The sequence below is a fragment of the Suricata suricatta genome, chromosome 3, assembly GCF_006229205.1.
Source record: "Suricata suricatta isolate VVHF042 chromosome 3, meerkat_22Aug2017_6uvM2_HiC, whole genome shotgun sequence".
NCBI classification, from domain to species: Eukaryota; Metazoa; Chordata; class Mammalia; order Carnivora; family Herpestidae; genus Suricata; species Suricata suricatta.
The window spans coordinates 45,479,057-45,493,804 of NC_043702.1; the positions used below are offsets into that span (position 1 = coordinate 45,479,057).

Below are 14,748 nucleotides of genomic sequence, written 5' to 3' on the forward strand. Positions count from 1 at the left end.
ACACAGGAAACCATCAAAACCCTCGAGGAGAAAGTAGGAAAAAACCTCCTAGACCTTCACCGCAGCAATCTCCTACTCGACACATCCCCAAAGGCAAGGGAAATGAAAGCAAAACTGAACTCTTGGGACTTCATCAAGATAAAAAGCTTCTGCACTGCAAAGGAAAGAAGAAAACTAATAGGCAACCGACAGAATGGGAAAAGATAGTTGCAAATGACATATCGGATAAAGGGCTAGTATCTAAAATCTACAAGGAACTCACCAAACTCTACACCCACAAAAAAAACGACCCAGTGAAGAAATGGGCAGAAGACATGAACAGACTTCTCCAAAGAGGACATCCAGATGGCCTACAGGCACATGAAACGATGCTCAACATCACTCATCATCAGGGAAACACAAATCAAAACCACACTGAGATACCACCTCACACTAGTCAGAGTGGCTAAAATGAGCAAATCAAGAGACTATAGATGCTGGCGAGGGTGTGGAGAGACGGGCACCCTCCTGCACTATTGGTGGGAATGTAAACTGGTGCAGCAGCTCTGGAAAACAGTGTGGAGGTTCCTCAAAAAACTATCCATAGAACTCCCTTATGACCCAGCAATAGCCCTGCTAGGGATTTACCCAAGAGATACAGAAATACCGATGCATAGGAGCACATGTACCCCAATGTTCATAGCAGCAATGCCAACAATAGCCAAATCATGGAAAAAGCCTAAATGTCTATCACCTGATGAGTGGATCAAGAAGATGTGGTATATATACACAATGGAGTACTACATGGCAATGAGAAAGAATGACATATGGCCAGAGGGTAGATATTAACATAAAAAGTTATTCATCACTTTTTCTTAAAGTTTATTTTTAGAGAGAGAGAGAGAGAGCACCCCTCTGAATGGGGAAGGGATTGAAAGGAAGGGAAAAAGAGAGAATCCCAAGCAGGTTCTGCACAGTGAGGAGCTCAACATGGGCTCAGTCTCAAATGGTGGAACCATGACCTGAGCCAAGACCAAGAGTCAGACACTTAACTGACTGAGCTAGCCACATGTAGCACCACTTATTTTCAAATAAAATTTTACTTACAAAAATTAAATTTATACCCAATGATATAAAGTGAAAGAAAGTCCCATTTATAAAATTTAAGACGAGACCCTAAAGTCACTTTTTTCCAACTTAAGTTTTATAAACATGTATTTAATACAATTGAATTGATATTTTATTTATATTTTATTTATTACACAAATAATAAATTATTTCAGTGGAAATTTTTTCTAACCTTACATACTGTGAGACATCTCCTCTTCACCTTTAGTTCCAAACAATCATCTGGAATTTTCCAAGTCTCTACTATCTGCATAGGAACTAACATCTGATATTACCTTAGTAGCTAACCCAAGAGTGGATTCAAAGGTGCAGTGGAAATCTAGCTGACCCACCAATCCTTATAACTCAGAACATCTGAAAGAAAAGGACTGACCTCCCCCAGACACCCTAAAAATTGGTAACAAACACTAAATGAAAAAAAACCTAGTAAGAATAAATTATCTATAAGAGTACACGTTAATAATGAAACATTTCTGTATCTAATTTACATTTATCTTTCAGAAGTTACCTAAATTGGAAATCAGAGTTTCAAAATACTATTTATTACAGAAAGCTGGATATTAGAGGTAAATTTAAGCTGAATAAATATACTTTTAAGAAATGTAGCCTGTGTAAAACAGAAATCTACATTATTTAGACTAAATTATAGAAATATATAAAATAAAAATTTTCAGCTATTTATTCCATGTTGCTTAATAGCCACAATTATGCTTTTCAATATAGTATTCAGGAAGGGTTTTTAACAAAGCTATTCAAGTGTAATAAGCCCAGAGACTCCTGGGAATGTAATTATCTGGTTTGTTTTGAATCAGACTGTCTGCAGTTAGTCTAGTGCTTTAATAAGGTCTATAAGGATTAGAATTAGTCAACATATGGATTATGAAATTTCTAGTCAATGTGAAGTACACACACACACACACAAAAGGCTAAATCATGTGGGAAATTGGGTATCCCTATGGATATATACTATGGAATAGTATTTGCAACCATAGCAAGTATAAGTTTGAAAACCAGAAACTAAAAGCTTCGATCAAGAAAGGCTGTGTCACTGAAGGGAAAAAAAATATACTTCTCAACATGTAAACTTTTCCCACAGAAGCAGGTCAGTATTTATTATAGCTAACAAAGTGGAAAGAAGGATTATTGCAATGTTTTGATAAACAACCCAGGTAATTTTAAAACATGATCTTTATCTAATTTAGAAAGAAAATAATTATCACAACTTTTTCCTTGAGAAATTTGCCATATATATTAAATTAAAACATTTTTCCATCACTTGCAATGGATTTTATTACCTTTCTGGTATTTAACATTATAAATTAATTATAATCAATGTGGTTTATTTCTAGATGATTTTTTTCTAGTCAAACTCTGAAAATGTTTTTATATAAAAAAACAGTATGGACATAAGCCCACAATCCTAAAATAAGAAGAGATTTAAAATAAAGGATAAAGTAAGCAAGTCAAGGAAAGAATACCTATTTTGATGGAGCAAAGAAATCCAAATCTAGGGGCAAAAGAGCCGCGTTCTTGAATTAACCCCACAATTGGTGCAGAGAGACCTTACTGATAGAATTAATTTATTTCACTGTAAACCATAATAGAGAAATCTACCTATGAAAAGAAGGCCAAAAAGCGATTTTAAGAAGTGCAGATAAAGCAACACTGTGGTATAGTTTTAACCGGCACTGCATGAACAGCATGTAGTTTAGGGGAAAGGTCCTTAATTAGCTGTCACAATTATCAAGTGCTGATAGGAGATTTTTAAATAAATTTATCAGAAATGATTTACCTAACTTGATCCAACTACCTCTCCCATAGTTCTTACATACTAGTCTTCCCATGTTTATTTCCCTTCTGAGATGAGAACATGATGACCGGCTCATGAACATCATCGGTTTGGCAGCTATTATTGATTGTGATTTATGAAATCTATTTTCTATTACAATCCATTCCCTGTGAGCCTGGGTCCTGTACGACTCCTCCAGAAACTGCATTATTTCTGTTAAGACTCTAGACCATCCCAGTGGGAGACCAGGCCTTGGAACAAAGGTAACCACAGCCTGGCTTAGACTCTGCAGGGATCCAAATGGAAGTGTCTATTTCCAACAACAGTGCTGGGTCATAATCTCCACTATAAACGTAAATGGACTCAGAGCCCAATTCCCACTGGAACTAACCAGATATTTCTATTACCATATTAATTTATATAAGTTATACAAAACATCTGAAAACATGGCAGCCAAGATAAGGATTCTAATAGACATTCTCGGTGTACCTGACTGGCAGTCAGTAGAGTATGTGCCTCTTGATCGCAGGGTTTTAAGGTTGAGCCCCATGTTGAGTGTAGAGATTATATTTTAAAAATTAAATATACATCCATCCATCCATCCATACATACATGCTAAAACTCCAAAATACTAACTGCCTGAACTTATGTATGGTTCAATTAAGGGAGCAGAAGGGCTCTTGAAGATCTAACACTCAAGTATGAACAACCTTTGTGTTAGTATCTTGTCAGTGGAGGGAGAGGGGATAGTGTATCATTTTCTCACTTAGGTATCTTGGTACTGCAACTTAATTTATATTCTATCACATAATCTTAACTCTTCTCATTGAATGGGAAAATAATTTGTCAATACTTAGCTTTAATGGTAAAAACGTGAACTTTGGAAAACATGAAATAAAAAGAGAAATCAATTTCCTTATATAAGCAAAGGGCATCCAAATATATAATATTTTGGGGCGCCTGGGTGGCTCAGTCGGTTAAACGTCCAGCTTCGGCTCAGGTCATGATCTCACGGTTCATGGGTTCGAGCCCCACATCGGGCTCTGTGCTGACAGCTAGCTCAGAGCCTGGAGCCTGTCTTCGGATTCTGCGTCTCCCTCTCTCTGACCCTCCCCTGCTCATGTTGTCTCTGTCTCAGAAATAAAAAATTAAAAAAAACAAAAAAAATATATTTATTATGCCATAGGGAGTGTAATAATGAAAAAATAACTGAACTATTATAAATGACACTTTAGGGAGAAATGTAGTTTACCCAAAATTAAAGAATGAATCAAGTACATTTTTAGATTTATTATCTTTAATGAACTATGTTTAACATTTTACAAATCTTCAGATTGTTAGTTTTCAGCAGTAAATATAGTAATAATGGCAATAAATACAGTGAAATGTGAGATTCCTCTGTTGAAATACAAAAGATAGAAATACTTGGAAACAAGAGGGGAAAATGCCAACTTAAGGTCTGACATGGAAATTAAAATGGTCAAATTCTTCACAATGCCAGTACATGGGTAAATGAGTAACTCATTGCCTAGAAATGAATACAAACTTTGAGCTTCACCTATCTGGGAAGTTTTGAGGACATTATTTGACCCACAGATTTCTAAAATTCTGTATGTGTTGATATCAGAGGATTCAAACACAGAAAGTGATCTGAAAATGATTGCCAAAGCAAAGAAGTGCTTTTATTCCTCAACATTTGTGACCTTCGTGGTATACTGTGTATTATATAAAAGGGCATAAACCCTAAACTGCATAAATATCATAAAAATTGATTTTTATAAAGTTTCAAGATGATATCATGATATGTATTCAAAAATACATATAGCTGTGCTTTAGTAAACGAATCCATCAGTTAATTGAGGGATAATTTTGCTTTTAAGACATATCCAAAGTATATACAAAGGATCCACAAATGTTAACAATTTGTGATCAAAATTCTCTAGAGTTACATTTGCAAAAAACTGTTGGTTTTCAATTTAAAAATTTAAGAAAGTTGTGAATATTGTAGGCTTATTATTACTTGGGTTAAGAAAAAAGTAGATGGCTTCAGCTTTTTAACAGGAAATTTGTGAACTGCTCAAAATGAGAAGTTACACATTTTTGATCATTAGAAAAGGTAAATTGCCTGTATTTCCCCACTAAGAACAGAATGTGCAGTATATTAAAAAAATGTTTTATTCTGAAACCAAAAAAAAGGTATTTCTAGAAAAGCCCCTGGGGATACATCTTCTCATTTCTGTTACATAAGAATGAATAAGCGGCACTCTTCAATGGTAAACTCTGTCAACATGTGTGTTCCATTACCAAACTAAAAAGATGAAAGATTTTTATTATTTAAAGGTAGAGAAAATACAAACGGAAGATACTGAAGTGCAACATCTTACTATATAATTTCTAACTTCATTCCAACATAATTTACCCATTTAACCTGGATTCAAAAAAACGCACAAAAGAGAGAAATGTTACTTGCATGCAAAATTCATTGTTCCAACATGAAACACTAGGTCTCTATTTTTTAATTAAAACCTGCACATCTGTTTAGTTTGGCTAACAAAGAAAATGCACATTAAAGAAAGCTGTTCTCCTATCCTCCCAGTAAAGCAAGTCTGCATCAAAGGCACTTCAGCAGAGCACTACTCCTTCTCTTCCGCGTCATTGTCATCTACGCCGCTTTTAATGCGTCTTTCTGTAGACCAACAAGAAACCTCTTCCTCAAAAAACCAAACCTAAGTATTAACCCAAATGTTTATCTCTTCTGCGGATTGGACAAAATATGGCAAACTTTTGCCTAGGTTTTCATGTTCTTTGGGTTAATACAGAAAGGAAGTAGTATGATCTGACAGGTTGGGTGTTCTAGGAAAAACTGAATTACAGGGGGAAAAAACTGGCTGAAGTCTATCTTGGGAAAAAGAAAACTGTTGTCTTTCATTGGATATCCATCTATAATTTGACTACAGCTAATATGGCTAATTTTGTAACTTTCAACTTGTTTGTGCCTTGGGTCTCTTTGTTGCTCCCATGTGGAGTAGATGAGAAGTAGAAATAATTTAGTTTTATTTTTCCCCCAAGGGAAAAGGGAAGCTGCTTGAGACATTTGCCTCCATGGAAATTTTAAGAAAATTGGATGACTTGATTTTAATTAACAAAAAGCTTTATTTTTAGGACATATGAGTGATAATTCAGAGTTGAAGACACTTAGAATTAAAAACAGCTGTTGAATGTGTTCATACTAAACTCTTTGCTATGATGAAAAATAATATGGATATATTACTCCCAAAATTAGAAAACAATTTTTGTAAATGCTATAAGTGATTTAGGAAAAGACCATCTGGATATATACCTAAATTCTGGAAGTATTTCTGAGTCTTAGGGAAATAGAATTTCTTCTCCTGTTTATCAACATTTCAGAAAAAATGAAATATTTCTTTCCTTTAGCTTCACATATTTTAATAAGTTAAAAGTTTCTTATGAACACCTAAATATTAGTTTTTTGATCAAGTTTAAAAGGTTTAAGTGAATGAATTAAAAAAACTTCTTAAAGCTGATTTTAGCCTACATGTATCAATGAGTCTTAAACTAAAAATATGGGTCGTTTTGTTTTAGTTTTTGTTTCAGATTGGTAAGTTTTCCTTGAAAGCTATGCTCATTTCTCTTTAGAAATGGGGAAAATTTCTTAAATAAAAATTCAAGTATCAGAGCCTTCATTTTCCAGATTTCTAAATAACAACACCTTATCACTTATTCTGTGAAGTTATATCCAAAAACAACCAAAAAGCTGGGATTTCCCTCTGTAACCACCAAGTAGCTTCTTGCCCATCTTTATAAGATTTATTTTTGGGTTGACACAGTACACATGCTGTTGACTGCAAAAAAGAAAATATTGTTTGGCCTTTAAATTCTAGAATAACATCAATTTCGAACATTTAGCCTTATTTTCACGGATAGGCAGAGGAGAACAGAACAGTAATATTTCACACGACTGTGACACCTAAAGAATATAGTTTCATTTCTAAATGTTTCACAGGGGCAGTCATCGAAGCAGAGGCTACACTGTTTGAAAGCAACTTTAAGAGTACACATTTCACTGTTATTCTTACGAGAGGTCTAAAGTGGCTGACTGAGCAACATTTTCAGATAACTTACATCTTGACACTATTTTACTTTTTTGAACTCTTGGATACTTCAAATTCATCACCCAAAAATAAACGAGTAGGCCAGAAAAAGCATTCCTTGGTATCTTTCTCTTTCATTACTGAATTGCCATTTTACTATTTACTCTGCTTGAGACATGTCCAGGGACCATGAGATTGCTCAGTCTCAACTTCTTTAAAAGTTCATACAGCAATTTACACGAAGCAAGAATGAACACCACGAGAGAGCAGAGACACAACCACCCTTGATGTTAATTTATGGGAATCAGTGGGCGTTCCTCTCGCTTCTTCCAGATATTAGTCTTGCTATCTTTTTTGGCTAGTGGTGGTCTGCCCCTTTTTTTAGTGGGGGACATATTGGCTTCAAAATCTTCAACAGTGCTTTTCCTTCCCGGAGACTCTTCCCCAGGGTGCTCCATGATGGCTCCACTCCCTCCATCTAGAATGTGCCTTAAAGTTGGGTCCTCAGGGGAGCAGACAGTAGTTCCACTCTCACTGCTGCTCAGGTCTAAATCTTCTAAGTAAAGGATCTTCGGTTGATGCATGCTTTTGATGAAGGTTTTCTCCCTCTCGAGTTTTCTACTTGAGTGGTGCTCATTCATGTCCACCCCGGAGTCCAAACTCGTGTCATTGCTCTGGGTTCTCTTGCCCTTTTTCAGGTCTATGAAGGAATGTCTCACTTGTGCGACGGGTTTTCCATCAAGAGATACAAACCATGCTCTGGGATGGGGGGAAGGCTTTCCTTTGGACAACTCCAGGAGGGTCTGTTCTGAAATTCCTTGAAGCTCTGATGAAAAGGGAGTCATTACAACAGCTTCATTTAGTGTTCCAGGAACAGAAACAGATTCTAGTAAGCTGTTTGAATACCGGCTCCAATCTGAAGTTTGGGATGGCAAGCTCTGTTGACCTTCGAGTGGAATATTCTCTTCCCTGGCATCTGGGGGCTGTGTGTGAGAATGCACTGGCATTTTGGGCAATGTCTGTGTAAAGTTCTCTCTACTCACTGGTTCCATCAATTGGCCATAGACTAACTGTCCCTTTCTTGGCAAAGTAGCAGACTTGGCAGTATGTAACTGCTCTGGAGTGGAGAACAGGTCCGATGTTTGAAGGATGGCAATGGGCTGGCTGTAGATGTGCATAAGCTGCTCAGGAATGTGGGAATGTCCATATACCTCTTCATTACCTGTGAGATACCTCTGTTCCTCTTGTGCGCCAACTAGAGATGAAGATGGATTATTGTTAATATGTTTAGGTTGTTTGGACCCTACACTGGGCTCCAAAGACTGTGTTGGGTTTCTTGAGTAATTATTTGGATGGGCTGATAGAAATGAAACCTCTTCATTGTAGACTTTAAAACTGTCCCGAGTTTTTACCATGGAAACTCTTTCTTCTGCTTCTGCCTTTGATGGTTCCTTTTTCTGAGGGCTATACGAGGAGTTTTTGGCATTAAAGAATTGTGACTTGTCCTCGGCTTTTAATGCAACTTTGACAGAACTGATGTGATTTATGTGTGTTGTTGAAGTTGTCTGGTCTCTCTTGAGGACCTCGAGTTTAGTGATATTTCTTTCTCTCTTCTGTGGAGTACCACACTTATCCCTAAAGAAGAGATAGCAAACAGTGTTTAAAACTTACAACCTGGAAAATTTATTTTTAAAAACCATCCCATGATATGTGTATTATATATGCAATGCTCTTAGACTGTATCCACTTTTATTTTAATCAACATTTTAAAGGTCACACTGACTTTATAAACTTTGATCATGTCAGTGTGTTCTGGTTAGGACAGATAGTTTTGTGTTTATACATATTAATATTCTTCTTACCTGCAATAACAAAGAAGTACAGCAAAAAATCCAATGACAATGACTATTGTTCCTCCTAATATGGCTGTAAGAAACACTGTGTGGTAGGCAGTTATGTCCCTTGAGTCTCCATTTATACCCGAACCTAAATGGTTCAACATAAACAAATAAAACATTATTTTAGATCAAATTTTCAACCACGTCCTATCCTAGGTAAGGCAGATTAAGCGTGTGTACACAGCTGGATTTGTCTGCCCCCGTCCCATGGCAGGCTTCCCCGTGGGTGGAACACATGCTCCCCATGTGCTGGGCTTCATCAGTTCTTGTTCTGCTCAATGAAATAAAGAGGCCGCACGAAATGGCCCTGCCCTCTTGCTAGGATCCCCTAATATCCAAATAGAATATCCAAAAGTGCTGCTATTCCTTCAACCTAGCCAAGTCATGACCCTGGCTGCCGGGTCAGACAGTGAACAAATTTGCTCCAGGAGGCTGACTGACTCCCACTGTGTGGTAGCAAGACATGTGGTGAGGGGTGATGTATTAGCTATATTCAATTAAAAACTATATTCACAAAAGAATTTGCCAAGGTAAATAGGTATGACAGGTTTTCTACAGAGAATCTAAAAGTTGAGGCACTCAAAGGGTCCAAGGTTGTAACTTTGAGCCTGGCCTTTAGTGTAGGACACCATGCAGAGGCACAAAATGCCCACTATCTTCCTTTATGAGAGCACATATATACACTGCTGTTGTAATCAGCCTAGCTGCAGTGAAAGTGGATTAATGCACTAAGATTCTACATGATGGGTGCCTGGGTGGCTCAGCTGGTTGAGTGTCCAACTTCTGATTCAGCTCAGGTCCTGATCCCAGAGTTGTGGGATTGAGCCCCAGGCTGGACTCCACACTGAGAGTGGAGCTTAAGGTTCTCTCTCTCTCCTCACCTCTCCCCTGCATGTACTCTCTCTTACAAAAAGAAAAAGATTCTGTATGAGGTAATCTGAGGTAATTTGTTTTAATATCACTAAGATTTCACTTTGCTCAAAAATGCATATGGGGCACCTGGGTGGCTCAGTCGGATAAGTATCTGACTATGGCTCAGGTCATAATCTCACAGTTCAGGAGTTCAAGCCCTGTGTCAGGCTCTGTTCCAACAGCTCAGAGCCTGGAGCCTGCTCTGGATTCTGTGTTTCCCTCTCTCTCTCTCTCTGCCATTCCCCTGTTAGTACTCTGTCTCTCTCTCTCTCTCTCTCAAAAATAAATAAAACATTAAAAAAATTTTAATGCATATAACAAGTCTACTTATCATTAGCAACTAGAGTCTAATATGAATTCAGGGTGATAAAGTGTTAAGAATGGTGATACAATCTCTACCATGAGAAACGTCCATCTTCACCAAGCACCCTAGAAAAGCCTGATGATCACAGTCTTTAGATCCTTTAACTTTTGCATCATCTTATTTGATAAAAAGTAAAGTAAAAAAGTAACAGGAAAGGTTTTGGAGAAGTAGTATTATGGTTATGCATACAAACTTTGGAGCCAGAGTGCCTCAGTTAGAATCCTAGTCTACTTCTTTTTACTTTTCAGAGAAATTTATGGTCAAAATTTAATTTCTTGGGGCACCTGGGTGGCTTGGTTGGTTAAGATCCAAGTTCAGCTCAGGTCATGATTTCACGGTTCACGGGTTCAATGATACTGTGCTGACAGCTCAGAACCTGAAGCCTGCTTCAGATCCTGTGTCCCCCTCTCTCTCTGCCCCTCCCCTGCTCACACCCTGTCTCTTTCTCTCAAAGATAAAGTAAACATTAAAAACATTTTTTAATGTAATATTTAAAAATATATACCCTTCTCCCACTCTCACCCACTCTAGGGAGGAATGGAATACTCCTTTCAGGAGATTCTATGTATAAAGTCTTTTATGGTGAGGATGAAGTATAAAAATATTACTTACAAAAGGGAAGAAGGTATCTGTTGTTACCTTAACCTTCGGACACCCCATCCTCCCTTACCACATGTCCCTTCTGCTCCTTTAGATTCGAGTGTAGAATAAGCCCTTCCCCTAGAGGAGGACTCAGAACCCAACATCACCATTTACTGCTTTATAACATTCTCATTTATTTTGGGGGCAAGTTTCATTACTTTGTGTCTCATTTCATAGCTATCAGATCTCACCTATATGGGTTGTTATGAGCATTAAAAGAGTTAATACTTATTGGGGCACCTGTTTGAGTATCCAACTCTTGATTTTGGCTCAGGTCATGATCTCACAGTTCCTGGGTTTGAGCCCTGTGTCGGGCTCTGTAATGACAGGACAGAACCTGCTTAGGATTCTCTCTCCCTCTCTCTCTGCCCCTCCCCCACTTTCACTCTTTCTCAGAAGAAATAAACTTAAAAAGTTAGTACTTAGTCCTCAGCACATGATAAGCACTCAGAAAGTGTTAGCTGTATGACACCATTGTTTTTAAATGAAACTTGACTGGCACTCTGGTTTTGGCCACACTTCCCTATATATATGGTAAGTAATATTAAAGCGCTTATCATATCTGATAGACAACCAAGTACAGCACTCACAACATAGTTTCTTCAAACAGAAAAGAAATAAAAGTAACAATTATATCTGCAGATTATTTTTTTTTAAGATCCAGGGTGGTGATGGAGTGAAGTTTGAACTGGGTGAAAGTCAACTTCTCTAAAAGTCTATGAATATATGTTTTCACAATAAATAGTAACACTTTTCATAGCACAGGATTCCACTGAACTCCCTTTTGGACACATGAGGCTGATGCTTTTGGGTTTCCTCCAAATTTTATATGTATGACAACAGCAAAAAGTATGTATCTGTGTGTCTGTATGCCTATAAAGAGTCAGAAAGGTAGAAAATTATATTTTCATTTAAATATATTTGAAAATGTATATTTAAAAACTGTCATAAGTACTTGTTTATTAAACTCTACTCAGCTGCCTACTTGTCTATAGCTATTGCTTGACTTTAATTTCTTGCACTTATTTTCCAAGGAATTTTCTAGAATTCTATTTAAAATATATTTAAAAGCCAGACTTAGTTATGTTATTGGCCAAACTTTAAGTAGCTCCAGCACTGGGACCATCAGAGGACCAATGCTGATTTTACAAAATGTGATTTTACTCACAATCTAAAATTTTAGGGGACATCAGGAATCATCATATCCAACTCCTACAATTTAGAAATAAGAAGACCAATACTCAGATTGATGTGCATGTATTTCAAACTCAGCCAGATAGTTTTATTGTAGCTCTGGCCTTGCCAATAATTATCTATATTTCTAGTATAGTGTTCCTCTATGATAGGCTCACAGAATGGATTTGTCAAAAACCTCACTAGAAGGTATTTAATTCAAACTAAATGGGAATCCCACATTTCTATTTTCATACTCTGATTCACACAAAATCTCTGACCTATAAGCTAAAATAAAACTCCCACCTACTTTAGAAAATTTGTCTCTTATAATTCATAGTCATCTTCTATAAATTGATTTCAGGTATATTTTTAATGGAAAGTATACTTCTCTATTAAACTCAAGTGTTCCCTGACTTATTTTTATTGGAAATGAACTAACTGAGATTTAGTTGAGTTGAAGTATTAAATATTAATTTTTTTTCATCAATGTTTCATTCTAGTTGCAAATCTAGAATGAAATAAGGCCAGACAGCTGGCAAGACTGCAGGATATTTTGAATCATGAAGAACAAAAGTAACCACCCTCTGGTTTCTGAATAAATAATCTCATAAGTACTAAATTCAAACAAAAACAGAGAACATTTCCCTTGATCATAATGGTTAAATGGCTCATATTTCTTCCACTGGAATATTAAATGTTGGCTTCATTGACAAAAAAAAGTCTTGTTACCCTGCATGGCTTAAGATTCAAAGGTTGTCAATATAAAATGATAAAAATTAAACTATAAAAAAAGTCATTTTCAGAAAGAACAGAGCCTTCAAATTAGACCACCATAACACAGTTAGGTGATAGAATGCTGCAGAGAAATGTGTGTAAAACGTCATCCACGTCCTGGATCAGGGTGTACACAAGGACTGTGCCTGACTAACATGAAATAGCCAGGTTGCAGCTGCCTCTCAGCTGGGAGCCAAAACATTCACGAAATCAAAAGAATTCTCTGACCCACAATTAAAGATGGAGGAATGTCATGTGCATTCAACCTTCACACTCCCCTAAAGCTTCACTAAGATGACCCTGATGGTTTTGCTTGGTTTTGTTTTCATAAACAAACCCACAGGTTAAAGCAGAATGACTTAAGAGACCAGAGCAAGAAGATGCTGGAGGCTGGAAAGCTGACTTAGCAAAGCTGGCAATGCAAAGTCAAGAAGCAATTCAACTGATACCAGTGAGAACCCAAAGGCCCAGAAAATGATAGCAAACCCGTGGCAACCAGACTACGCTACCACAGGTTAGAACACTTTAAGAAGATTTAATGGATAAAACATGCAATGTTTGAGTGATTTGAGAGATTTACACAACTCACGATGCATGTATAGGATTTCTTTACTTTAAATCATATAGATAATTTGATAGCATGTCAAATCTAGGAAAAGTAAAATACTCATTTGACCTAGAACACGAATAGATCATTCCTAGTGGACAAGTCTTAGTTTTTGGCCACCTTCAGTTCCTATGTCAGGCCAACCTTCATTTGGGGTTTCACATGTCTTATTTTGGGAAAACTCTGGGGATACTATTTTTCAACAGCCCTCTCCCTAGGGGTGTGCTCATGACCCAAGTCCGGGCAAACCAAATTCTTTATCCCTAGAATAGATCATACATAGTTGGAGACAGCTGTATATGGAGCAGCAATTCTGCAGTCAAGTAGGCCTGCTAACTGGGACCCCTAGGATGCCTGTTTTTTAGAATCTAGTTCCCAGCTTTCCCTGGGACCCTATATCCTAATATATTTTATGTAATTATCTAAGATCTGTTCCCGTTGCTTACAACCCAATGCTCTAACTGATCTGGGTAAAACTTATTCATGAAAAGTAAACACTTGATTTGAACAAACGTCATACTTTATAAATTCATCAGACATCATGCTATAAAAACCCTTAGAATTTCTAGAGCTTAATCTTTTCTTATATACATGAAAAAAAATTTTTAATCTGAGATCGAGAGACAAAGCTTTTTCCAACATCATACAGTCTTTAATTGGCAGTGTTTAGAATAAAATCAAGATCTAGTGATATCAATTCCAGTTTGACTATTTGGATTTTTTCAAATTCCTTTTGCTTCATTTTTATAATACCTTTAGTTCCTGGAAGTGAAGCCGCTATCCAGTAGCCCAAATGTGGTGCATCATATGTCCACACGAAGTGATTGTTATATTCCTTGACCGTTCCCTGGCCATGATTCACCCACGCACCTAAAAAGTAAAAAATCCCAATCAGTTAGTATATAGATCCTTAAGGCTGATAGGAGTTTGCTGATAGTCATGTATAGACTGCTTTGCAGAACTCTTTCAAAAATTACGTATTATCATGAGATAATATAATATCAAAATATAGTGCATATTGTAATATATACAATAGAATGGTTTAAATGATTGTTGTGACTAAAGGAAATAATTCTAAAGAATATACACATATTTAAGGAAATCACGACTCTCCAAATAATGTTTAAATTATATATATTGAGATAAGTTTTAAGGATGTGAGTACTGAAATGCAAATTTCCCAATAGGTGGTTATTTGTCACCTGTTCCAGGACTCTGATTAAACACTTATAATACGTGTTTTATGGCCTCATTAATTTTATTATTAAATACTGTTTTGGTCTACTACTGATGACCTAGCTCTTATAGAACCAAATTTTTAAGAATGTTTTAAAAATACTAATAAAATGCCATCCACAGAAAAAATT

General features: G+C 36.6%; 1 protein-coding gene across 1 annotated transcript in view; it reads right to left on the reverse strand.

The window, feature by feature from the left end:
• Nucleotides 1-4,171: 4,171 nt before the first annotated feature.
• Nucleotides 4,172-14,748, reverse strand: part of FAM171B (family with sequence similarity 171 member B) — a 68,407-nt gene continuing 57,830 nt past the window's right edge. Inside the window, exons 6-8 of the mRNA XM_029934278.1 lie at nucleotides 14,135-14,251; nucleotides 8,871-8,994; nucleotides 4,172-8,643 (exon numbers count right to left, since the gene is read on the reverse strand). Of these exons, the coding sequence (XP_029790138.1) occupies nucleotides 7,299-8,643; nucleotides 8,871-8,994; nucleotides 14,135-14,251 (1,586 nt within the window). The 3' untranslated portion in view covers nucleotides 4,172-7,298. The remainder of the gene's footprint in view (nucleotides 8,644-8,870; nucleotides 8,995-14,134; nucleotides 14,252-14,748) is intronic.